Below are 25,467 nucleotides of genomic sequence, written 5' to 3'. Positions count from 1 at the left end.
GTTTATGGCAAATCTTGTCATCTAATGAGGAACCCCATCGGCCTGCAAAGTGGTTTGGACATCCGTTTTCCGGCAAAACCTGTTGAAGAACGCAGTAATTTTAAAAAAATTCCTACAATCACGCAAGATCTATCTAGGAGAAACACAGCATCGAACGTCCTAACCGATCAAGTACCCTCGTAGACCGAAAGCGGAAGCGTTTAGTAACGTGGTTGATGTAGTCGAACGTCTTCGCGATCCAACCGATCAAGTACCGAACGCACGGCATCTCCGCGTTCTACACACGTTCAGCTCAATGACGTCCCTCGAAATCTTGATCCAGTTGACGCCGAGGAAGAGTTCCGTCAGCGACGGCGTGGTGACGGTGATGATGAAGTTACCGGCGCAGAGCTTCGCCTAAGCACTACGACGGTATGACCGAGGTGTAAAACTGTGGAGGGGGGCACCGCACACGGCTATGAGATTGTCTGTTGTCCCTTTGGGGTGCCCCCTGCCCCCGTATATAAAGGAGGGGAGGAGGAGGTCGGCCAACAAGGGGCGCGCCAGGGAGAGGGGAGTCCTACTAGGACTCCAGTCCTAGTAGGATTCGGCCCCAACCTTTTTTTCCTTCTACCGGAGGGGGAAAAAGGAAGGAGAGGGAGTAGGAGAAGGAAAGGATGGTGGCGCCCCCTTCCCAAGTCCAATTCGGCGTCCTCCCTTGTGGAGGGCGCACCAGCCCCTTGAGGGCTGGTTAGCCTCCCTCCTATGGCCCATAAGGCCCATATCTTTCCCCAGAATGCCTTCTTTTTTTCTATACAATCCAATCATGCAGTCTAGCTCTACTTTACAACGATATATCTAGCTTTTAGTTTTGTTGAACTGCGCTTATCTCAGGAAATGAGGATAACTTAACGGAGCCCAAACTCATTTGAAATAGGTTTTCTAGCCTTTGGCTTAAATAAAAGATCCAGCTAACTTGTGAGATAGAGCTGTCTTCCTGGCTGGAACAGGATGGTACCTTATGACTTCAACTGGAAATGGCTTGCATGGATCCAAAAAAAAAACTCAAACCAACTATTCAACAATTAGTGGGACCTAGAATGAAACTACCATTGTCTTCCCATACTCATCTACATCAACCACCGGCTACAGAGGGAGCTAGCCTGGAAAGAAAAGGAAATGAATGGAGGGTATAAGTATTTCACTGGTAAAATCCCTTCATTAAAGACACACTCAAAAATAGTTTGTTTCAAAGAAAAGGAAATACCACTGAAGAAGATCTTACTTTTTTGGCATTAACTGAAAGCCCAGACACTCTGTTAAAATGAGTCATGATACTAGTAAGCTCTTGGATAGAATTCAGATCACCACCGCTGAAAAAAAAAGATCATCTGCAAAGCACAGATGGTTGAGTCTGAGCCTCAACCAGCCTTTGTGAAAAAACTAGATTGCAGCTGATTTTTATGCTTAAAAGCCCTATATTAGAGTTACGACCGTCCACCAATAGAATAGAGACAGCGAAAGAAAGGGACAATATATTGGAATCTAAAGCCAGGGAGCTTCTAAATAGCCGGGGAATTAGCCTGGATGATGATGAAGACATCTCCCGGGCAGCAGATCTTATTTTATATGGGAAAAGGCGCGATCAAGTCAACTATGCGATCCGGGCCTTAAACCGTGTAACCTCCAAAACCTGGAAGGACTTCCTGGATGAATTAAGAAAGTTGAGTTGGCCGTTTAGTTTATATAGATGAAATAGAATATATAAAAAGTTTGATCTATTCTGTTGAAATAGAATACCCTAAAAAAGTTTTCTAAACGTGGGCCACCATTTGTATTCCGACGAAATGCTATCACCCAGAAAACAGAGATTGAAAGGATAGTAGAGGAGCTGTTGCAAAATGCTGTAATCAAGCCCAGTACAAGCCCCAAAGCAGCTCTGGTGTTGAAGAAAGATGGAACCTGGAGAATGTGTTTCGACTATCGAAAACTAAATGCAGCAACTATGTTTTCCAAATACCCCATTCCTATCATAGAAGACCGGCACTTTTGGATGAGGTGTGAACTAAGATAGATTTGAGGGCTGGTTATCACCAAATAAGAATGAAAGGAAGAGGATATCTACAAAACAGCCTGAAGGACCGGCTTTTTGAATTCAAGGTGATGCCCCGGCAACCTTTCAACAACTCATGAATAGTGTTTTTAAAGAGATATGTTGGAAAGGGGTATTGGCCTTTTTCGATGACATTCTAGTGTACAGTTCTACCATGGTGGAGCATCTCAAGTTGCTAGAGGAAGTGTTCCGGCAGAACAAACTTTTTGTGGGTGAGCCAAATTTCATAAAGGAAATACATTATTTATGAAATTGGGGTATCTACTGATACAAACAAGGTAGAGGGCATGACAGCTTGGCCAGAACCAGCCAATGTCAGAGAACTCCGAGGGTTGCAGGGGTTATTACAGGAGGTTTGTACCGGGGTATGGAGCTATCAGCAGGCCTTTAACTGAGTTGTTAAAGAAAGGTGTGGAGAAGAAGCCAGAAAAGCATTTCTCAAGCTCAAAAGTGCTAAGGTATGGTGATGCCTTTGAACGTTGACTGGGAGAGCGGCTCGAAAGAGTTGGGACAGACTAGAAGCTTTGAAGTTTATGTTCTTTAAAAAGATAATAGCAATCTTGACTTACATCCGGTCAAGATCCCCGTGAAGGAATGCTGATTGAACATCGAGCTGATAAAGAGGGAGTACCATACCCAAGATACTCCATTAAAGGAAAGGTATGCTTGTTTGGTTTCTTTGGTCCGAGAACAAACACCACAAACTCTCGCAGTCGATGAGGAAACGTTAGTAAAACTACATTTCAGTAATCCGTCTGGCCTTAACCTCTACGCAAGGAGATCTTACGTATAGACCCATGATTAGGTAACTACTTCTTCTTTTATTCGGAGTATCCAATGGAAAGTGGGCCTCTATCTACAGGTCATGGATACCTGGGCGCTAGAAAGGTTACCGAACCAGGGTTAAGTGAGGCTGTTCAAACTTCACGGCCTTCACTATCGGATGTATATGAGTAAAATCAGACATCAGTATCACAACCTAGCGTTATCCAGATCTTTCGTTGATCCAGGCGATTTTGGGAAGGACTCAGCATTCTCCCACAAAAGGCCAGGCCTTGAGTTTCTAGCCGACTCATATAAGTCAGGGTGTCAATTTTTTTTAGGTGACGTATCTTTCTCTCTGATGTTCTCCGTGGTCTCAAAGGATGATCAGTCAGATAGCGACATTGGTAAATAAAAAGAAGAAGTTTACACGCCGGGTGCATACTTCAGTGCCACTAATTAGCGACTTTTTTTTGCCCTTTACCTACACCATGTAGACCGGAGGATTACACAGAATCCCATTGGCGAGTTTCAGACAGCTAGGTTATTCAAGAAACTTGGAATACCAACTCCAATGCTTGGCTTGCTGAATCAGCATATGGATTACTTCATTGAATTTCTCGGCCCGAGCTCTTGTGATTGGTCCACTTGGCAGGTGGAGTGGGTCCTTAGCAGGTTCATGTGTTCCTTGTTTACGTAGCTCTTCTGTTGGATCACGTAGCCCCTCCGTTGGATTACGTTGCTCTGCCCTTGGATTACTTGAGTCATTTCTGGGTTTACTTGGCTGCTCCGCAACATGTTGGTTACTTGATCCTTCGCTTTGTTTACTTGGGAGCCCAATACTTATTGGTTGGGAAAATTACCTTCCAAGGAAAATGATCCTCCCACTGGACCGAAAAACCCATATATTCCCATGGGAATGGGTGGTGCTGAACAAGCAGGCAGGCCCAACGTTGTTTATCTTTACTGCAATCCTGGTTAGGTAAAAGGAATTCCGCAGCAGCGGGTACGTGATTAGTTACAACCAACGGAAAGACTTATTGAAATAATAGGGAATTTCCTCATCCAGTCTACTCCTAGGACTACATCATATGCTCCCAACTCCATGGCCAACAAATCAAACTTCAATCGATATCCTTGCATCTCCCACTGTACACCAGAACACATCCCATACAATCGGCCCGAAGAGCATCAATGAGCAGGCCTACTAAATACGCATAGAGATACATTAGCCGAGTTTGCTTACAACAACTGCTATCACTCTAGCATCGGAATGGCACCTTTCGAAGCACTCTACGGGAACCTTTGTCGTACCCCGATTTGTTGGGGTTGGCACGTACCGACCGACGGGGCCACAGAAGATGAAGGAGAGTGCCGAGAAGATTCCACTTATTCTAGATTAAAAGCAGTTCAGGACCAGGTACGCCGACCACGATATTTGGAGTTTGCAGTAGGTGATCATGCTTGACTTCGGCTTGAACCTACAAAGGGTGTGATGCGTTTTTGAGTGAAGGATTAGGTATAGCTGACCGATACATCGGACCTTTCTTGGCCCATATCCCCCTAGCCCTTACTCCCTTGTTTCGGTGGTTGGTCTCTACCTTTTTCTGTCTCTTGGCTAGTTTGTCTTCCTCTTCTTTTTGAGGGTAACGCAGTAAAAATCCTTTATTTCAGGGGATTTCCCTTTTCTTTCCAAATGAATTTATGCTTAGTCTAAAATTGGTAAATACCAAATAATAATATATATATATATATATATATTATTATTATTTGAAATATGTACCAGTTTCCTGAAACTAACAAATAGAGTTATAGCTTTGATTGACTTACTAGCTTACGGGAACGCTTTGAATCTAAACTTACTTTGAACGAGTGCTTCCCACATAGATTGCTGGAAAGAGGAGTGAGCCGGGGCAGAACTTGAAGCACGGGAGAAGGAAAAAGAAGTATACAAGGGGTGCGTAGTTGGTATATGTACGGTATAGACCTTTCTTTGTGAATAGCTAGTTCAGTTACAAGGGTGTATACAAAGGTCTGCTTATAGGTTGAAAAAGCCTGTAGAGATAGCCTAGATAGCCAAGAAGATATACGTATTTCATAGAGCTAGCTAATAAAGCTTTTGTTAACTTCAAATAGGCTATTGAATGCAACGGCAAATAAAGAAGAAGAAAGTGCCAGAGCTAAGAGCTAATAGATTCCCAGTCTATGCATGGATAAAGGAATGATAAGAGCTATGAGCAGTTTATTAAACTACACTACGGCTAATATATATAAGGACAAATCAACTAGAAAAAACCATTGCCAAAGAAACCATTTGTTTAAGCTTATTCGTTCGCGCTAGGCTAAAAAACTAGATAGAAGAACTAGAGGCCGCCAAGGTCTTCAACCATTAGCAGGTAGGATCCTTTGCTTACTACTTGAAGCAGAAACCTAGAAGAGGAATTCTTTCTATTCCAAAATCCATCTTCTTTCCGGTCCGCTTCATTCATTCCCTTACTAATAAATCCAATTCATCGCTAATGGCGAAACCAGCCTGTATGTACACCGCACAACTAACCGTTGCTTGGTAGGTTCGATCAGCTCTTCTCACCTTTCCGTCGACATCTACTAAGGCTTCAGCTTAAGTGGGTTCAGCCGCCCCAAATCTGACTCGATCCAGGGTTATATATCATAAAGGGCTTCGACAAGGGGTTTGATTCGTTCTTTGAGCAAAAAGATAAGGTCGGAATACCAGAGTTCTTTCTTTGCTTCCAAGAACATAGATTCCTTCTTCAACCCAGGTCATGACCGAGGGCGGGTATCTCACTCGCATATCTAGAGCCCAGCATCTCTCCTGAACGACACCTTCTGCAGACTCTACTGGTGGTATTTCCCGAGGCCACTGATACCCGAAGTGGTTAGGTGGGATAGAAGAGAGGGTATGCGGGCTTCTATCGAAAGGTTTAAGAGAGCTACGGACTCTCTATAGAAAGATACTTATTATGTTATGACAGGAATGATCGAAACCTTATTAGTGATAAATTCGGAAGCACTTTTCGCTTTCTAGAGCAATAGCAATCCCATGCTCTTCGGTCAGGGCTTATATACGCTCTGAAAGAATCCTTCTAAGCTTTCCTCCGAGGTGAGAACGTACGTTGACGTATCCTTTCTAAAGTTTGGGTTCCTTTCATATAAGAAAGGTGGAAAATAAGTGGATTTTGATCAGCATCAACGGGAGATCTGATGTTTTTAGAATGACCTTCCCCCGATCAGAGAAGGGTAAGAAGTCTCTTGAGCAGTGAGTTTTTCAACGATTTGTGCTCTGAGCGATAGAGCTAATAAAAAGAAAGTTTTGTCCGGAGCTACTAAAAGGAGAAATGAGATAACGACAGGAGAGGAGGAAAAAGAAGTAGAGTTAGGTTCTGTTCTTGTGTGTAAGCCCTCGGTCGATTCGTCTACTCATTCACAGTGTATGATTCTTATCCAATTGCTTCTTCTGAAAACGCGGCGTCGGTTAATCTTTCTTATTCTCCCTTCGGGGCTCCTCATGTTGCTACTAATAGAAACTGTTCGGACCTTGCTCATACAATCCTCGGGACTACTATTGTACATTCGAATATGGTTTCGCGGGCACGTCCAACCGTACCTTGCCACTTGCCAGTTCAAAGTCTAAAAGCCGGTAAATAAGACAGATCCGGATCCTAGTGGAGATGGTTCGATCGCTAACAAAGACAGGGGGGCAGCAGACTCCCAACAAGCAAACAAGCAACTCCAAGAGCTCAAGCCTAAAGCCTTAGTAACGTAACGCGCATCCTCATTGCTCGCGTAAAGCAAGCGTAGGCTCGAAGGCTTAGAATGATAGCAAAAGCAGATGGCCCTTACTACACTAAGCGCTATGAGAGCCAATCATTAAATAATAGGTCAGTCTTGCTGTCTCAAATAGGGATTGAGTGCCTGCTAATAAAGCTTGGGAGTCCTGGTGGGAAGAGGAGCAGGAACATTTGCAGTCGACAGGTCTATTGGGCCGCTTCTGGGAGATCATCTTGTCTTTAAGATTCTTGATATTTCAGTATGGTATCATGACAAGCCTCTCCTCTCCTTTTCTTGTGCTCTTTATCTTATTATTTGAACTCTTCTTTTCGCTTATTACCTCAACCTTCTTTTGTCAATTCTGGGCCAGTATTTGATTAGGTGTCATAGGTAACAGCTTCTTAGTTCGACCTGAAATTGGAAATGTTTAGGTATTAGTGCGTCCATCATGTACAACACTAGTCAATTCAGCTTCAAGAGCCTGAGGACGCAAGTCCTCAACGGATACAACTTGATTTGGCACACTCTCCACATTGACAGGAACAGACTGAACATTAGGATCCGCAAGGTAGGTAGTTTCTTGTTAGCTATCCTGACTAAGATATTCCTATTTTCTTTATCACTTCCTTCCCTTGTACAAGTCCTTGCTATCCCTCTCGGTCTACCCATCCAGAGGGCAGACCTCGTTCACAAGGATTCAGAGCTGGACAGAAAGAAAGCCTAAACCGAAAGAGCTGTCTCTTCACCCCAAAGCATAAGTCAAGTGCATTTCATCTCTAGTTTTCATCCTGTCATCAAAGCCAGACCAGAAAATAAAGGGTGTTTTCATCCTGTCATTTCTGGTAATTTCTCTGATTCTTTATCCGACTTGAATTCAGGAAGATACCGACTATCATTCATATCATCAAAGCAAGTGAATTAGTTTTCTTCCCCTTAACCCGAATAAGTTATCAAAACAAACACTGGACCAAAACATTTCATCTCCATGTCACCAACCAAAGATAAGTCATGCAACTAATCAAAGCTAAATCAACCCACACTAAGTAGGTGATGCAGAGAATAAACAACTCTGTCTATTTATATTGCTCACAACATACAGCGCCCCTCAATAAAAGATACAGAGATGGTTATTCTAGATTAATAGAAAGCATTCAACAACTTGATGTCAACAGTTTTATGAATCATGAACTTCTCTTCACAGAACCGGTTTGATCCGGAAACCAGATAGGCATGTTTAATATTAGAAGAGAGCCTAGAAGTCACTTTTGCTATCTCTTGCGTAAATGTATCGTTCACCTACTCCTCCCATGCCTTAATCCATATTCCAGGAAAAGCAAGGAACTTTGTCCAAAGTACGGGTTTTCCACATGCTGAGGTAAACTTGTTCAGAAATTGGAGCCGCAAAACCTGTAATTTATAAGGGAATCAGCAATTTGCAAGGTTTTGGCCATGTGGAGTATCAACTTATCGGAATCCGGAGCTGGTTTATTCAATTCAAGTTTCATTCCAATCTCTATTCCAATCAGAAAATAAAGGCTATCAGAAAATCCAATCTAAAAGTCAAGTGATACAGGTCGGGATGGGAAGAAAGATCTGTGAGCTTCTCATGCCTGTCTGAACTCCTTAGTTTTTCTCCTCAGATCCAGTGCAATGCCCGACCAAGAAAGCGCTGTCCTTTCCAATTGTCAATGAAATTCGAAAGTAACAATAGCCGCAGGGGAATGAAATGATCCTGACACATGAAAACCATGCCCTCTGTGCAATATTCCACCAATCATCACTCCAATCAGAATAAGCGGGATTTTCGGAAGGAACTTGCTTAAAAACACTTAGATTTTCCGTGAATAGAACTCGATTCAAAAAACTAAACATTCCTCATCTTTCCTGGTTTCCTCCTATTCCTATTGATCATATGACAAATTTGATTTTTACAAAATAGAATGGGTTGTGCGCTAGACTGATTCAAGACTGAGTCAAGTAGCCTGTTTTCTAATTATCGGATTGAGTGAGACAATCACGTTCTTAAAGCGGTCGGTTAGCCGGCAACACTACCTTCCCCTATTGGCCGGCAATCCGTGATACACATAGGCTCCTTACGCATTTATCGATCGAGAATAGTCTCATCTCACATCAACTCTTTCTCTATGATAATTTTTGAGTGAAAAACAAAACATTGATTTCTAGTTTGATCGGGATTGGGTACTTATTCATAAACAAGATGAAATGAATCGACATGTTAAGCATCTCATCAACTATCCTAGTTAACATACGCGTTTTCGAGTAGCATTTCGTGCTCTTTTTCGTCGCCAGCTAAATCAATCAATTTGACAAGATCTTGCATAAATCACCTCGTCCGCTAGGGAAATGCACTCCTGAATAGACTCGATTCCCCGCCCCGCATCAGTGAAATGTCTAAGACGCAACGGAATAGCAACGTTTCTTTCTATATGATAATATGCACCGAGGGGAGGAGATGCCTTAAAATTGGTTTCTTCTTTTCAAGAGTTGGGATTGAAGGATTTGCTAATGCCCGACCCTTCTCGACTAGAAACTCTTCCGCTCCTCCGGACCTTTGGAAAACCAAGAAGCAGAATGCAGTGTCTGCTATGATTGCCCCAGATGTAAGTTGGCCTCCCCCAGCCACAGCTATTTTAGCCGATTTTTTCTTTTGGATATGGCAAGTGGTTGTAACTGCTAAATACAAATCAATGAATGTACTTGAACTGCCGGTATCAATAAGGGCAATGCCTGTTTGTCCACCAACAGTGACCTTGACTGAAAATGTGCCAGCAGTGACCTGCCCTGAAACTGCATGAGCCGAAATATGCATGAGATACTCATTTGGAGGGGAGTCCTGATCCTGTGGGATTTCTTCTTCTTGTACTGCAATCTCTTATGTGGCATCATTTGGTGTGTCAGTTTCCTGCATGACATTGATAGTAGGGATTAACTTGCAGAAGTTTTTGATTGGTCTTTTTCATGTCATGGGATAACCCCCCCGAAAGAAGAGTGCAAAGACCAAGTTCCCATTTCCTCCGTTCATCCACGAGAATCGATATTCGTTCTTTCCACTTTGAATACGTCAATTCTCATCCGTTACTTGAGATTCGATACGTAAGATACGTCATTTCTCATCCGTAACTTCCATCCGATAAGGGCAATAAAGCCAAGGCAAGCTCATATTTGCGTATCTAAAGGCTTGGTGTGGAGTTTTGGGGAGAGGGCCTGGGTTTCGGGAGATGAAAAAAGCCTACTTTTACAGCTAAGTGATTAGGACTTGATCGAAAAATATTGCTCTCAAAACATGCATTTTTGAGGTAAACTAGAAAAACACTACTTTTGACCCATAGTGATCCGCACTTTTTTCATTGGAAATCGAGTTTCCTTAGGGAAAAAGGACTTGCTAACTTTTGCAGCTATATGAAACGGACTTGCCTACGGCACTTTTGCACCGAAGAAACTAAAAAATAGTCTTTCTCCGCCTAAAAGCAAGGTAGGATTTCTACGAAACAAGTCCGGATAGGTAACTAGGCGGATAGGAAGGATTTCTACGAGCTTCAGTTCATGAATTGAAATATGCATGCATCCCATTCATAAGGAGTAGCTGGCTATCCGTGTGCAACACTCATTTCTTTCTAGGAAGATAAGATCCCGCTCTAAGGCATTGGAGCTGCTGGAATATGATACGAAAATACAGATTGATGTTTCTGCTTCTCCTCTCTCGGGAATAGTTTACCGACCGGGCCACCTGTAAATTCTTTAGTTAAAACAGGCCTCGGGAGTAGTCATCCTAGTATCGAAAATCATCTATTTTGCTTTCCGAAGGTAGACAGCAGCGTTGATTCTCCGATTATACGATGGCAACATGTGTGAAGTCTAGTACCAGATCATATCGGGGATAGCTAGCTCATCAGCAGTTCATTTCTATGTATGGCGAGAAGTCCAACTGTCAAGCATGGCACGATTCCAGAATCATCGCTTGGCTGCTGCTTAGATGAGATGAAACCTGAGCTGACTTCTCTGTTTTAGTACCGGCCAGGCCTGCTTCTTAAGTGAACTCATCCATTCCCTTGTTAGTACAGAAGGAGGCGATATCGTGTCAATTCCCTAAATAAAACCGTCTTTTCCAATGATTTAGGGCCCATACCCCAATAATGATGACGAAGAGGTCTTCCTGCTTCAAAAACAGGGCTTCCTGACCCGAGAAAAGAGTGCACATGGAAGTAGTTCCGCTCAATTCTCCAATACGACTTCGGGTGTGACCCCAACCCCACCAAATGGTGATCCTCGAGACCAAAGGGCATTGAACGAGAGAGAAGGAAATCGTCCACAGAGAATCGGAGTATCCGGCCTAGTGATAGTTAGAAAGAGTTGGCCAATACAGAATCTCATGCGCCTCTCATTGATGAACCCCTTTTTCCTTTATCCTCTACTGGTGGCTGATTGATTGAGCGCCGGTCTCACTCATTCTTTATGAGCGGAAGCCATGCACCTATCACCTATAACCGGAGAAGTACTATACGGCACGGCACCTTCGGCGAGGACTCAACTCAACAGAGAATGATTTGACAAACATTGATCCATGCTTGGCCTTAGCCTGAGCTCAACTCTGAAAAAGAAAAGAGGAGAATCTCTCTAGCTTGTGGAATCACTTCCCTGGATGCTTAGATAGCTCGAGAAAGTGCGCCACTTCTCCCTTAGAGCCCATCTATCTAAACGGGTATAAAAACAGAGAAATAGGCTCATTAAGTGAAGTGAGAACAGAACTCGATCTTTGCTAGGCGTGAGAAGAAGATATCGGTCCTTTGGCCATCGGGGGTAAAGAAATCCTTTGAATGGATCAGTGAGTTCCGGCACGATTGCTGGAACGAACGGAATCTACGGGAACGAGATCTTTCTGTTGGCACGATATCTTTCAGGAACTGCGGTAATCCAATCCTTGAGCTAAGGACGAATGCTTGATTTGCAATCTTTCAAGACGATTTTCTTGTAGCAGATGTGGAATCCAGATTGGCATAACGGGTTCTACGTGAAGTCAGCCGTTCGTCATCATTTGAGGGTTCGGGTCGGGATCATGGCCATAAATCGCTACTTTTTCCACTAGAGCGAATAGCATTCTTCGAAACAGGCACAGGACACTAGAGCGAATAGCATTCTTCGAAACAGGCACGCACAGGACTTGAAGCAGAATCAGAGAGTGATCCCTTTCCAACAGACTGATCGAATTCCAGTGATACACTACGCCTGGCACTATTCGTCACATTAGTAGTTAAGTTACTCATTTGTTACGAACAAAGAGACGCTAGAGATTCTATGAACTTCAGATCGATGCCATTCACTAATCTCAATCGTCTTTCTATGGATTTCTGGGCCGATGGGCGATAAACCTTAAAAGTAGCTGCTACGGGCTCTGTGGTGCGTCTCAGAGCCCTTCCCCATGGGGGGTTCCCGTTCTGCTAATCTTGCTATCTTCCCCAGGTTTGCTCGTTTCGATTGGAACAAGAAGTCCGTATTGGTATTTCTTGGTATTGGTAGCAGATGTTCAGCGGTAACAAACAGTAGCTGCAAGTAGATCATCTCTCTTTCTTTCGTACAAGTAGATCGTTGGGATGAGATCTGTAGTCTAAGAATCGGTTCATAGGAAAGCACGCCTTGCAGTTGGCATCGGTAGAAGATTTCCGTCTTGTCCCTCGGAGTGGAGCTAGACTCACTTCCTTTGTTCTAGACATTATACGTTACTCACTGAGGAAGAAGGGAGTAAAGTATCTACACTCGTATCGGATCTGGAGATCTGCCCCGGGATGGAAAGGTATCGATCGACCAAGAACTTGTCGAATTTCTTTGACCTCGGAGCCCGTACAAGCTCTTCTTCCACAACCATATGTGACCTCCCCGAGTTTCGAACCCCTCGCCCTCTAAATGTGGATCTCCTCCTCCTCGTTGTTGCCGTGGAGAGACCTCACGTCTAGTTGAAATAGATGCAAGTAAAACTTTCTGACAGCTATGTGAGCACGGATCTTTCCATCATAAGAATAGGGCTCTGGCAATAGATCAAAATCACTAGTCCATTCTGATTTGGAAGATAGGGCTGGGCTGGCAGGTTCTAGTTTGTTCGCACAAGAAAGAGAAAGAAGTGCCGGAGGCAGCACTGGACCAAGTAAAGGTGCCGGATACGTCTCAGCTCAGCTTGAAAGGGAATGTGTTTCTGGGGAATCGTACTTTTGATTCTCAGCTAAAGCCCACCCTTGTAAAATAGCATCTACTTATGATCCGCCTAATTTGCAATCTTATGACCCGCCTCACAATATGATAAGAAATAATCCACCCAGGACCAGAAACCAGACAATAGCTTTGTTTCACGACGAATCCAAATAAGTGTACTGTACTTCCTTTACGCTTGATGTAGGATTTACCTATTAATAGGAAGTTCACTCTTCTGCTGACTTGAGTCCAGAAGGGAAGCGACTGATTTCCAATTCTTCTTTGCTAGCGCTTGACTCCTGTGGAATTCCATTAACAAGCTTAAAAGAAAGCCTTTTATTTGGTTTTTGAGATACTAGTTATTTATAGGTTAAGTTCGATATTTCACTCCGTGGGCCGGCTAATTAATTCAAGTAATTCCTGGAGGGGAATCAATCGAAGAGATTGCCTGCCCATGCTACAATTCCTTACTCAAAAGGACTAGAGTGCTAAGCTGCCTTCCCGGCACCACCACTATAATGAATGGCTCAAACAAATAGGAGATGAGAATCTAATTGATCCTTTCTAGAATAGAATATAAAGAGAAGCTTGTTCTGCCCATCTATCTAGAGAATGAAAAGGAACTAATGCCACTGATAGGAAATACATAGACCGTACGCCCACTTACCACTCTACCACTTCAATTCAATGACGGACTTCACCGATACCGATACCAAACCTAGCTTGAGAGAGATCGATCACAGGCATGTGGTGAACGATACCGAGAGAAAGAGCACTGAAATGAACCATATCGAGCACAGGTCTCACTCTACAAGTCAAGTTCGATGAGCTCTTAGCGGACCTGTGCCTACTATCTACTAAGTGTGTGCTAGGGAAAGAAAGCAAGCTGAGCAGTTCTCACTCTGTCCGGTGACCAAGAAAGCTTAAAGAATACCGTAAAGTGATCACTGAAACCTCATACCGATTCGCCACGTGAAAGCGGGGTTAAGGTAAGGCAGGAAAGACTGGCGCCGAAAGATATATATGTTTTGAAGAGAGAGATCCGCAGGCAAAAATCTTGAAGGAAGGACTGACTGAAGGAAGGAACAGACCGTAGCAAAAGCCGAAGAAGATGCGAATCAGGAAAAGGGAGACGAGTTCCAGTTGTTAGAAAGACCTGTGCCCGGAAAAGCAAGTCGGAAGGGGATCCGGATGTTCAGTGCTTAAAGAAAAAAGATAGGTGTTGCTCTGTTGTTTGCTTTGAGGTTTCCCCTAGTTGGGGAGACCGAGAAGAAAACCAGTAGGAAGGCGATCCGAAGTCTAGTGTTAAAAGAGATAGTTGCCCGCCTCTTGATGGAGAATTGAAAACATCCCAACGTATATTTCACTAATTAAGTAGTAGTGAGGCGTCGGTACGTCAGCTGGAGAAGAATGCTTGCTTTTCGTATCACTGGTGTAGTGATTGACACGGTCTTCGCATATTGAACAACCTAAGAGTGGAAACACCTTAATCGCTTCTCCAAGCTTATCTATATATATTTCTCGATGGAAGTGGAAGGAAAGGCTTAAAGAAGGTGACAAGAAGAGAAACTTATTAGTTCGTCGTAGCCAACTTATCATTCCAATGAGAGGTCGAAGTACGATAGAAGTTATTGATACCGATTTAGGCGAGCAGCATAGCCTGGCAGAGCCAGAGGAAGAAGTCCGTCTTGTTAGCGAGTTAGCGAGTAGTTTCCTTTAGACGATTTCCGCGAGCATACTAGCTTTTCACGAACGCAGAGGAGAAAGAAAATCAACAACCAATAGGGTGAGGCAACTAACTACCAATCCTTTTATTGAATAGCCGCGGCGTGGGTAAACATAAAGAAGCCACAGAAGAAATCAAGCCAAAGGCTTCTCACTTTCTAAAGTAGTAAAAAGTGGATCCCCGCTTCGAGGCGCTTGGCGTAGATCTTTGAAAATCGTCAATCGGGTGAGCCAGCTATTATTGAGGGAGGCCAGGTCTACATACGTAATATCAAGTTGCTCTAGTTGCGTGTCTTTCGTACGGAAAGATGGGTGTTTTTATCCAAGCAAGGGAATAGAATAGGTAACAACCCCCCCTCACATCAAGCCTGTACGCTAGCTACCAACATATACTATGGAGTCCATGGCTACCTCCGCGGATGGAAGACCGTAGATTTTTCACTTTCGCTGAAGAGTTGAACTCTGACTGAAAGGACTTGACACATTGCCAAGGCGATTTTATTAGCCAGCTATGGGATAGAGATCTGCGGTAAACGAGCGATAGCCTCTAAAGAGTGCCGAAATAGGATGAAACGGATCAGCCGATTCAACTTAGCATTACCCGACTCGTAACTTCAAGCACAACCATCCATCTCAATCCAAAATCTCCGATCGTCTGTGATCCAAACCCAAACTCTCCTCCGGTTTTGGATATATAGAAAGTGCCTGCTCTCAAACCAACCAAGACAGCAGCAAGTTCCTATCGAGAACAAGACGACAGATCAATATGACCAATTTCTATAATATCTCGGGTGAATACGTGAAAAAGTGTTGCTTAGCTCAGTGAAATGGAATAAGGAAGAGAAAGTGTAGTGTGATAAGGGAAGATGCAAGTCAATTTTGAGGTTTTCAAGCAAGGGCTGAGATAGATATACAAACCAGAAGAATTCACATCAGAACCCTTTCCTGCTTCCCCTTTTTACCCATCGGACTCGACTCACATTTTGATCTCCTACGCTTGCTTTCACAGTCCCCCTACGAGCAGCCCGGAATCAATGAAGGAGTTCATTCAGCACCGAGCCGAGCGAGCGTAGATTCAATATGTTGATTGTACCGAACGAAGGATTTGCCTTATCACGAAAGCCACATTCGTTTCGTTTGAGGAAGTCACACGTCCTGTTCCCTATAAATAAGGAGATTCGTTCTTTTTTTTTCAGAAATCCCCTCTTCTTCCTCCTCAAGCCCCTATCACAAGACCAAGCGGATCTCATCCTGCAGAAGACTCAGAGCGGATCTATCTAATGGCATGGCTGGCTGCCGGATGTGATCTATTCTCGTGTCACATCGCTTTCTTTCTTCTCCCTCCATTTTCTTCACTACTACCGCTTCTACACATAAATCAAAGAAGCATTGTGGAATAGTGGCATTTCGTTAATGGCTAAAATGTTCTTAGTGAAAGGGTTGCCGCAAAACCGGCAAACTCAGAGCGGTCTCTGAAAGTGAATAGGAGCATAGCGGCATCATCCAAGCCAAACACGTCTCCTCAGTCAAGGGTCTTCTCGCGCAAATAAGATCAAAAACATAACAACTGATTTCGCTTAATGCATGTCACCCGCCCGCTCTCAATACAACAAGTGACTCTCTCTCACAAGACAGAGAAAGATTACCGATTCATCCAATCCAATCCAATTTGATCAGAAGTGAGTTCATTGTTGTTGTATAGCGAAACCTTTCCTTGACAAAACCATTCTCAGCTAATAGAAGCGGAGCTATCTATCCAGATCAGGGTTGAACGAAGCGAATGGAAAAGCCAAAGAAAACATAAATCCATTGCGATTAGAAACCAGTGACTCTACAGCCAGGGCTCGATGGCGATGTAAGATAGAAAGAATGGGGAGTTAGGGCTTCGGTTTCCTCTGTAGCCAGTTTCAATTCCAAATCATTTGCCGACATGCGGACTCACTTCTCTTTTATGGGATGACTTTTATTATCCAAATTGTCTATTTACGTGGGTGAATCAAGTACAACAAGTCAGGTCAGAGCTTGTGGTAGAAGATTGGGCTCTGCTACGCAGATCCACTCAACTAGGAAAGAAGTACGCATTGCTGACTGACTGTTTGAACGATCCTAGTTACTAGTAGCTAATCAAGTCAGAGTAGGGTGGCCGAGAAGCTTCTTGCCGGTGCCCCCAAAAGCAAAGCACAGACTCTACTCACCCACGCGTTTTCCACCTACGGAGGGAGAAATCATCGAAATATCCTCATCCCCTGAAAGGGAACCCGAAAACAGGACGAGAGTGGATAGGGTGACTAAGGAGGCCGTAAAAATTAGTAATATTTCTGATCATGACTCAACCACTAGGAAAGGATATTGCTTACTCTCAGCCACGTTTTTGCTTATGCTTAGTCAAGTGAGGATTCCATTCGAAGTAACGTAACAGAAGCACCATCTTCAAAACTTCTCGGGATCCGGAGTTTTTCGATAAAAGGTCCCATCCTTCAATATCATGATTGGGTCAACCAGGCCAGATCATAAGTGAAATAGTTTGATCGGGTCGACCAGGTCAGGCCCGATCATGAGTGAATAGAAAATCGAAAACGTACATAGCTGTTCCAGCGGAAATACTTTGTTTAATTCTACCACTTCTACTAGGAGTAGCCTTTTTAGTGCTAGCTGAACGTAAAGTAATGGCTTTTGTGCAACTTCGAAAGGGTCCTGATGTAGTGGGATCGTTCGGATTGTTACAACCTCTAGCAGATGGTTTGAAATTGATTCTAAAAGAACCTATTTCACCAAGTAGTGCTAATTTCTCCCTTTTTAGAATGGCTCCAGTGGCTACATTTATGTTAAGTCTGGTCGCTTGGGCCATTGTACCTTTTGATTATGGTATGGTATTGTCAGATCCGAACATAGGGCTACTTTATTTGTTTGCCATATCTTCGCTAGGTGTTTATGGAATAATGATAGCAGGTTGGTCTAGTAAGACGGGGGGCGGCCGTTCGGTCGCCTATGATATACGGACCAATTGGTCCAAAATGGGTTTGTGCCGCAGGTGTTGAACGATCTACTCTACACAGGTGTGGGCTTACAGGGCTAGGGCTCATAAACCCTTTCTTTCATTCATCAAGGGGTCGGTCACTTTTCCGGGCCGGGATCGAGAAGTGGAAGTCATAAAAAAGAGATGTTTCTCTTCGCACCTCATATCAAGAGGAAAGGTAGCTTGTCAAGCTGGTCTCACTATTGGAAATTCTAGCTTTTTTTTTCACCGGCTCTTCTTCTTTGTCAACGCTACTAAGGACCTGACGGTTCGCCTACTTGATGGATGAAAGAACATGAGAAAGGGTTCTAAAATAAAAGGCTAGAAAGTCTACTACAGTACAGTCAAAGTCAGCGGCTGAGTTTGCCTAGCCTCGCCTACTCATTTTTGTAGGCGAGCGAGTTAGCGAAGAGGCTTAGGGATAAGAGAGTGTCGGTGCGTACGTAGCCTTCATTCTACTACGCTACACAAAGTCACTTAGCTCGACGTTAATTAAGAGAGTAAAGGAGGAATACCCTACATAGAAGAACCACAGTTCGCTTACAAAGGTATAACCTTTAGCTCCCCGGGGCTAAGCTGCTTCGCACCACTGATAGTTAATTAAGATTCCATTTCAAAGGCGCTACTTTGTTTCGCAAGCCTTTGTCATTGTCAGTCAACTAAGGTTGGCCCTCGGCCCCCTGCGAATCCGTAAATCAGAGAGCATGCCGCAAAAAAAGGATGGTCCCCTATGCATTTCATTCTTTCCGGAACGCAAAGAATTAAAGTACCTGACCCCCCATCATGGTGAACCACTCCTTGTGATCGGGATGAGGTAGATGCCTCCCAGCCGGGGGGCGGATCGAATCGGAGTTTCCTTAGGTAGCCACCGACCTACAGTTCTCCTTAAACTTCTGTGCTTGGTGGAAAAGAAGCGAACAAAGGTACGCTCGCTTGCTGTCTTGTTCTCTGCCGCGGACTGGGATCGCTCGCCAGCTAGGCCCTCTAGAAAAAAGTTGGAGCAACATTGTATGAGAACATATTACCCATCTTCGGGGACAAGGGGCGGAACGACCTCTCGATCTACTTACTGCAGCCCAGGACGGGCGTCGTCGTCTAGGCGTGACTTCTTGTTTTGATCTCCCCTACGCCTAGGACGTTGTCTGGGCCAAGAGCCATAGTTAGTTGCTGTTTCCATTTGGTTCTTCTTTCTCATTGTTGATACCGGCAAGACCCAGCCAGATGATGATGTCTGCTGGTTGGTAGTGAGAGGACTCTTAGTACCCGCAAAAAAAGGGCGCTGGTGAAAAAAAACAATCATTTGATTTAGTTTCTTGCTCTCCCTTAGCAGCGGAAAAGGAGTCTATCTATCTGCCTAGCTTTGGTAGATTTCCCCCAACGCAATTCAAAAACGGAAATTCCACGAATCCCTGAGGTTGATAAGTCCGACGACTCAGCAGCAGTGCGGAATTGAGTTTCTGGTCCGGTGGATCTGATCTATAGTTAGGGGGCAATACATACCAAAAGGTTCGAAGAAGGAAGGCGCAGTATATAACCAACCCACCCATAGCCGGTCTAACTGCTGAGAGAGAAAAGTGCTTTTCTTTCCCTAAGAGTCCTCGAGTACACACAGCTATTGCGGATCCTTTGCGAGATCAGGATTTTTGATTCATAATTTAGAATCAATCCATGTTAGGTCAACATCGAGATAGAGCATCTCAGTTGGCTCTGTCAAGGAAGTGAAACAGGCATTCCTAGGTTGAGGTTACCATTGGATTGACCCTCAGTCAGGCCTCCGATTCCAAGGAGTTGATTCAGCAAGTTCCCCGCGCTACCCCGCGGGAAGTCTAATCGGATCAATCGGTGGTTCCGTAATGAGTAGTCGAATACACATTGAGGGGGCCTTGCCTCCTCCTTCCCGCCCACACCTTCATTCTTTTCCTCCTCTGATCTTAGAAAGCATACTAAACTTCACTCCAATCTTTCTCCATTAGCAACAAGAGCAGCTCTATCTATCGGCCCTTGATGAGTAAGCTTAGCTATACCGCTTAGGTTGCAAAGCAGCAAGCTCCCTTCTAATGCGTTATTGCTTGGAGCCTTCTCGCTTAGTAAGCCGCCTTCGGCCCTTCCTCCTTCTTACTCTGTTTGGTATTCGCTCGCGGGTTTGTTTCCAGGTTCTTTCGTTCTTGGTTGGCTCTCTCTATTGTTGTTTGTAGATCGTGCGTCCTGCGCATTGATCCGGCAGCGAGACCCGCCCTGGTTGTAAAGCGAAGCGAGCCGTCCTTCCTTTCATTCGTTGCTTTGTCTTCGGTTTGTTTTTAAACTCGACCTTCTATCGGGACTGTGGTGACGAACCTTACTCCCCTCGGTCAAGTGGTTGACCCGTCTGTCCAATAAGTTTACTAAGTGAATGGGAATCCTATAGTTTGACCAGCCTGGGAAGAGTAGTCAGAGGCAATTCGCTAATATGGAGCTGTTTATATCGGCTTTCTTTCCTAACTAACAGGAAAAGAGAGACATGCGAGTTCGACTCTCGTTCTATCCATGTTCAGCAGTCCCTTTCCATCTTGGTACTGTTGATGGCAGTACCGCTCAACTACGAGATGCTTGAAAGTCGATGTATCAATAATGTTCCCAAGAGTAGCATCGAGCCTCGAAACGGCAAGCCATGCTTCAAGCTAAGTCAGTATGGATCTAATTGATTGCTAAACTGAAGGAACGATCTCTGTCGAAGATTCTCATTCTGAAGCAGGTGCCTAGCTCTGGAAGGATGGACGGGATCATACCTATTTGAATTGAAGAACATTCTGTAACACTTGTTTTTGAGTGGGGAAGGAAAATAAGCACACAAGCGAACAACCATCTAACCGTCAGTCTGAACTCCCAGGATCAGTCCATCAGTAAGAAAAAGCTTCCGTTTCCGTCATTCAGCAGTGGAATGGAATAGTTCGATGGTATTGATCGTCCAACCATTGATTGGAATGTCTATCGTGATAAACCGTGTAATTCTATAAGCTAAGCAGATGAGGCAACAAAGAACCTAACCGTCCTCTCTGATTGACTTCATCAGAAGATTCCTATGGTCTGGTTTACCTTTCTTCTTTCCTTGCAACCTTGGATCGATATGGTTCATTCCTGGGCTATGCTCTTTCAACGGTTGACAGAAGAGGGGGACGGGCAAGGATGATCAGACTGCTTGGTTCGGTTCGTCAGAGGTATTAAAAAAACCTTCTTTTTGGTCTTTTCTTTCTTGCCGCCACTTTAACAGGTGCCGCTGCAATGAGAGCGTAAGTTGCGGAGTTTTTTCTGGATTATTTTTTTTTGGTGCGCTCTTCCTTTTTTTGGATAGAAAGAAGGGTTCAGTGGGAGGGCAAGGGGTAGTTAAGTTTTAGGTTGGCTCTTGTTTTTTACAGACTTTCTTTTCGGTGTAATTTAATAAAGAAGTAGCAATTGTTCATTTCATTTCATTTTTTTGCATTGGTAGTTCTTTTTCATTTGAAAGGGCAAAGGGGGGAAGGGAAAGGATTGACCCTCAGGGATCATATTACTCAAGAAGACTTGGGGAAAATAGCAGGATTGGAAAAGTTCGAAGAGACTGAGGAAGACAAATCCATTGTCGAATCCTGCAGAGTGATAACATCGAGTAGTGGGGGCTGGCTTCCACCCCTGAGAGAGCTTGATTTACCAGAAATCCCGCCGAGTCCTAGTGGGCCTAGATTCCGCGATAAGTTCCGAGAAATGGAGGAAATGATGCATTCAAAGTTCGCAGAATTGCAAGAAAGAAAAAATCCTTGAAAGAAAAACCAAACAAGACCAGATGTTCCCTATTGTTATCGGGAACGAGACTAAATGTTCGGCCTTAATGAGATGGACCTTGATTCCTCTCCGGCCAGGAAAAGATGCGGCTCCTCTTTGTTCTACTACCTTCATCCTCGGGTGAAGCCGGTTGGCTCACCAAACAAGATATATACTGTGAAATCATTGGTAACCATGCCTAACGGTCGGTCATCTAAGCTATCGGCCAAGGCAAGTGAGAGCTGTTCAAGAGTTGGGGGCATATCTTTAGCTCGAGCAGCATCCGCTCCCGAAATGTGAGTTAAGCTTTAAAAAAAGAAGAAGAGCTACGAGTGGAACAGCTTCTTCTATTCCTTGTTGGCCTCCAGCTCCTTCTGTCCCTCAATCCTCTTCTCTGCCCTTTTTTTACTATTATGCGTGGCATGCCCCCTGTTCGTATCTTAACAGGGCAACCTTCTCTTGCAAACAATCCCTTCGTCGCTAACACCGGTAATGCCCCATCCCTTTAATACTACCTTCGAGGAATTTCTCTCGCGTCCCTGTAGTGATAAGAGCGCATTCTCTAACAGCTTTGAAGCCGAGGCAGCCATCCTCTTGCCAATCCTAAACAAAAGAAAGAAAAGCCCTACCCGCCTTCATTGGTTGAGTAAGGGGCATTTACCTATCAGTCCTAGTCCTAAGGCGCAATCGGAGCACTAAGCCCAATTACAGCTTGACTCCGTAAATTAGACCTCATTCTCCTAGTCCTATTCCTGATTGTTATTTCGGATTCTGTGCCTGGGTGGTATCTTCTTACTATTGATTCAACCTCTTCGGGCAAACGTTGTCACTTCCTTTATTTGAAAAAGGGGTCTAGAACTACAGTGATCTGATACCTTCTTCCCTTGGTCTGGGTAGGTAGGTTATGTAGGCTACAACTGTTCATAGGTTGTTCGATCGCAAAAGGCCAAATAATCGATTACTAGTATGCCGGATATTGCCAGGAGGCCCTTCCCCCTATGTTTGACTCATCCTAGATGGGTTCACACCTGTTGATTCCGGTCAAAGAAAAAAGCTTTTTCACGGCATCCGTCCCATCACACCAATCTACGCCAAGATAAAGAATGCTGGGTTGCCAGGAACAAACCCTGTGATTCAAGGTCTTGCCTAGAATTGCCCTAAGAAAAATGCACCCCATTAATTGATCCCTCTTTAGAGTAGTATAAGTACATCCTCGACTATAGCACGAGTAGAGTCGAGTTCTCGTACTAACCTAAGAGCAGATATGCCGAAATATTTCAACGTTCAAGCAGCTAATCAGTAAACGACTTCTCCGTAACAGTTTGAAGATTGGCTCGCAACGCAAGTAGCGGCAAGAAAGGAGAGCAAGACTTCCTTTTCTAAAAGAAGAAAGAACTAGACTTCTATAAGAAGATTTTTATAATCGTAGATCGTGGAATATTCATCTATCTTATTAGGTAACTACTTTAGCTGCTCTCGAAACTGAACCATCGTGAATAGAACTAGCGCTTAAGGAAGAGTAGGATCTGTTAGCAAGTCATATTCAATCACCCGGTCTTCTCCTTCCTAGCTTTTAGATTTTATGATTCTCTCTTGGATTTTCATACACTTAGCCGTGTACGTATCTTGGCTAAACTCGAACCTATAGTTGATCCATCCATACTCGGTAAAGAATCAAAAAGGTACTTGAAGACGACTTTGAATGGGAGGAGGTTTTCTTTTTATCCCCCCTAACCTTATTTTTATGTCTTCTTCGTTCTCAGTCCCTACGGTCCATTGTAGGATGATTTTCCTAAGGCCTTGAATTCGTTGGCAAGGTGATCAGGGTCCTCTCCCTGGTCCTATCGAACCAGTGACTTCTCTCCTGGGATTGAATATGTTTTGCCTTTCCCCGATGGTTCCGCATTCCTATGTGGGTAGGATTCGCCAGGGATGAGCGGCTTATTTAGCCTATGCGAAGCGCGAAGCATAAGAGAAGAGTGTAGCGAAGCGAGTGTAATACTTGTAGCGAATATAAGTAGTGTCAAAGCCTACACTGGCTTAGCTCTGCAGATGTTTTCAGGACGAAGACGGTGATACGATACCACTCGCCAGTGATGATAAGATTCACTCATAGCATAGGTGGAAGATCCATCCTATTTTCTTTATAGATTTATTTGTTCAAAGAAAATACGCCTAAAAATCATTCAGGGAACCTACTCTTGGTATCCTTTACCACATTCACTTTCCATATTCCCTTTCTTTAGTTCAGACGCTATCGTACCTCAGGGAAAATCCAAATTTCTATCAACGATTCCCACCCAACTCTGGAATGACTCTCCCCTCTCTCCCTTAACATATCGAAGGCCTCTTATCCGTCAACCGCACCTTAATAGCTCAGACTTCCGAGCCTTGCTGGATGATGCAGAAGGGCCAACATCAGAGGATCAATTGAATAACCAACTCTCCCGCCCCGCTGCCGCTACTGCTCGAAAGCCTTTGGATCCCCTACAGGACTGTCATGAGCCCCTACAAGGAGTCAAAATAAAGCCGAAACCAGATACAGGAAGTGTTGACCCGGATCAATTGAGTGCGAGCCCTTTTATCTTGAGCTGATTCTCCTTATTTTAGAGCTGTGGCGAAGGTAAATTGAGCTCTGGCCTGTGGGGAAGGAAAAGGCTCTGACGAAGCTCCAGGGATTACAGGAAGGTTTAGGCCTTGTGAGCAGCTCCAAACGGTCAGAAAAGAAGATGGTCCCGCCCTTACTTCGGCTTGAGGAGTCGTTTTCTCGCTATCTTCTTCGTCTGGATTAGCCTTTTAGTAGCCTAGTAGGTTGTTTGAGTTTCAGGAAAGGAAGAGGTGCTTTCTAAAACAGCCGTTACCGCTATGTTTTTTTTCAATAAGTTCTTTTAGAGCATCGTGCCCCACTGTCCGAATAAAGTGTGCGCCTAAGGTGTCATGTGTTTAAGAATATACGTATAATAGAAATACTTTCCCAATCCGTATAAGAGGAAAGAAGGGTCCGGCAATAAGCAGTAGAAGAATAACCCGCAGAAGAAGTTTAATCGCTTCCAGAGATCGGAGCCAGACAAAGATAAGACTCCACGGCGGCACGATCGGGATGATCGGGTCAAAAATGAGTCAAAACTTGTAAAACCCCGGTTTTGGCCTTGTTACTAAGGAGAAATTGACATACTTAGCAAACAGAGATAGAATTATTTCAAAAAGAGATCAGGAAAGAGCCATTTCCCAACCAAATAAAACAGGAAAGCATGAGGCTCGAAGCCCTTTCTCATTTCGAATTTCATCTTAGTATCGGTAATGCCCCGCCCAAAAGTATTTCATCGCAATCACACGCTAGCTTGGTTGGAAAAGCTCGTTTGCACCCACTAACTAATACCTTCTCGTCAGTATTGAATTCTCCATGCTTTCGCCTTGCTTTGTAGTCATTTTCTATGAGTAATCGGTCCGAACTCAATTTCAAGAAAAAACTCTATCTCGCCTGTGGCCAAAAGTAGTGAAAATGGTATTTAGCTTAGTCAATATACAACACAACTGCTGATTCTTCGCGAGATGAAAACCCTTTGTCCTCCGTCTGCAGGGGCAATTCCTGAGAAAAGTGCTACTAGCCCTTGTTTTGGTCATGTCCACAGGCCTTTCCATTCGTCTTTATTCGTCTTTCTTTCGGCAATCTATGCATAATTCTACTTCTTGAACCACCGAATCCGCTTTTGAAAATGGATAACTAGCTCCATTCTGCGTCAAGTACTAAGGATGGGCCCAAAGCACACTTTTGAAAGGCATCGGTCACCTTAAAAACCCCAAAAGTAGGAAGTCTAGCGTGCTTCTTTAGTGCTGCTCTTCGATCAGATGCTTTCTCATTGAACGAGGCATATTAAAGTGAAAGAAGTTCCAGGTCGAGTCCCGAGAAGGTGATAGTTGATTTTGATCATGAAGTTGGCACTGGACTTTGGAATTGATTCTGGACCCCCACCTGCTCAGGACGCCCCGCCTGCTCAGGACGATCCCATTACGGATTTTCTGGAGGGGGACACGCTTGACCCAGCGCAAAAACGGGAATTCAAAAGTATTATGAATTTCTTGAAGACCGAAAGCAGAACGAACCTTC

The 25,467-nt window shown here is 44.1% G+C and overlaps 1 protein-coding gene across 1 annotated transcript; it reads left to right on the top strand.

The window, feature by feature from the left end:
* Positions 1-16,968: 16,968 nt before the first annotated feature.
* On the top strand, positions 16,969-17,706 carry LOC123129033 (NADH-ubiquinone oxidoreductase chain 1-like). Its single transcript, XM_044549171.1, has one exon. It carries the CDS (start codon positions 17,236-17,238, stop codon positions 17,605-17,607), a length of 372 nt encoding a protein of 123 aa, XP_044405106.1. The 5' UTR covers positions 16,969-17,235; the 3' UTR covers positions 17,608-17,706.
* Positions 17,707-25,467: the final 7,761 nt, after the last annotated feature.

Source organism: Triticum aestivum, chromosome 6A, assembly GCF_018294505.1.
Source record: "Triticum aestivum cultivar Chinese Spring chromosome 6A, IWGSC CS RefSeq v2.1, whole genome shotgun sequence".
In the NCBI taxonomy this organism is placed as follows: Eukaryota; Viridiplantae; Streptophyta; class Magnoliopsida; order Poales; family Poaceae; genus Triticum; species Triticum aestivum.
Note: the sequence above shows the minus strand (reverse complement) of the source record. Positions and strands in the feature narration are given on the sequence as shown.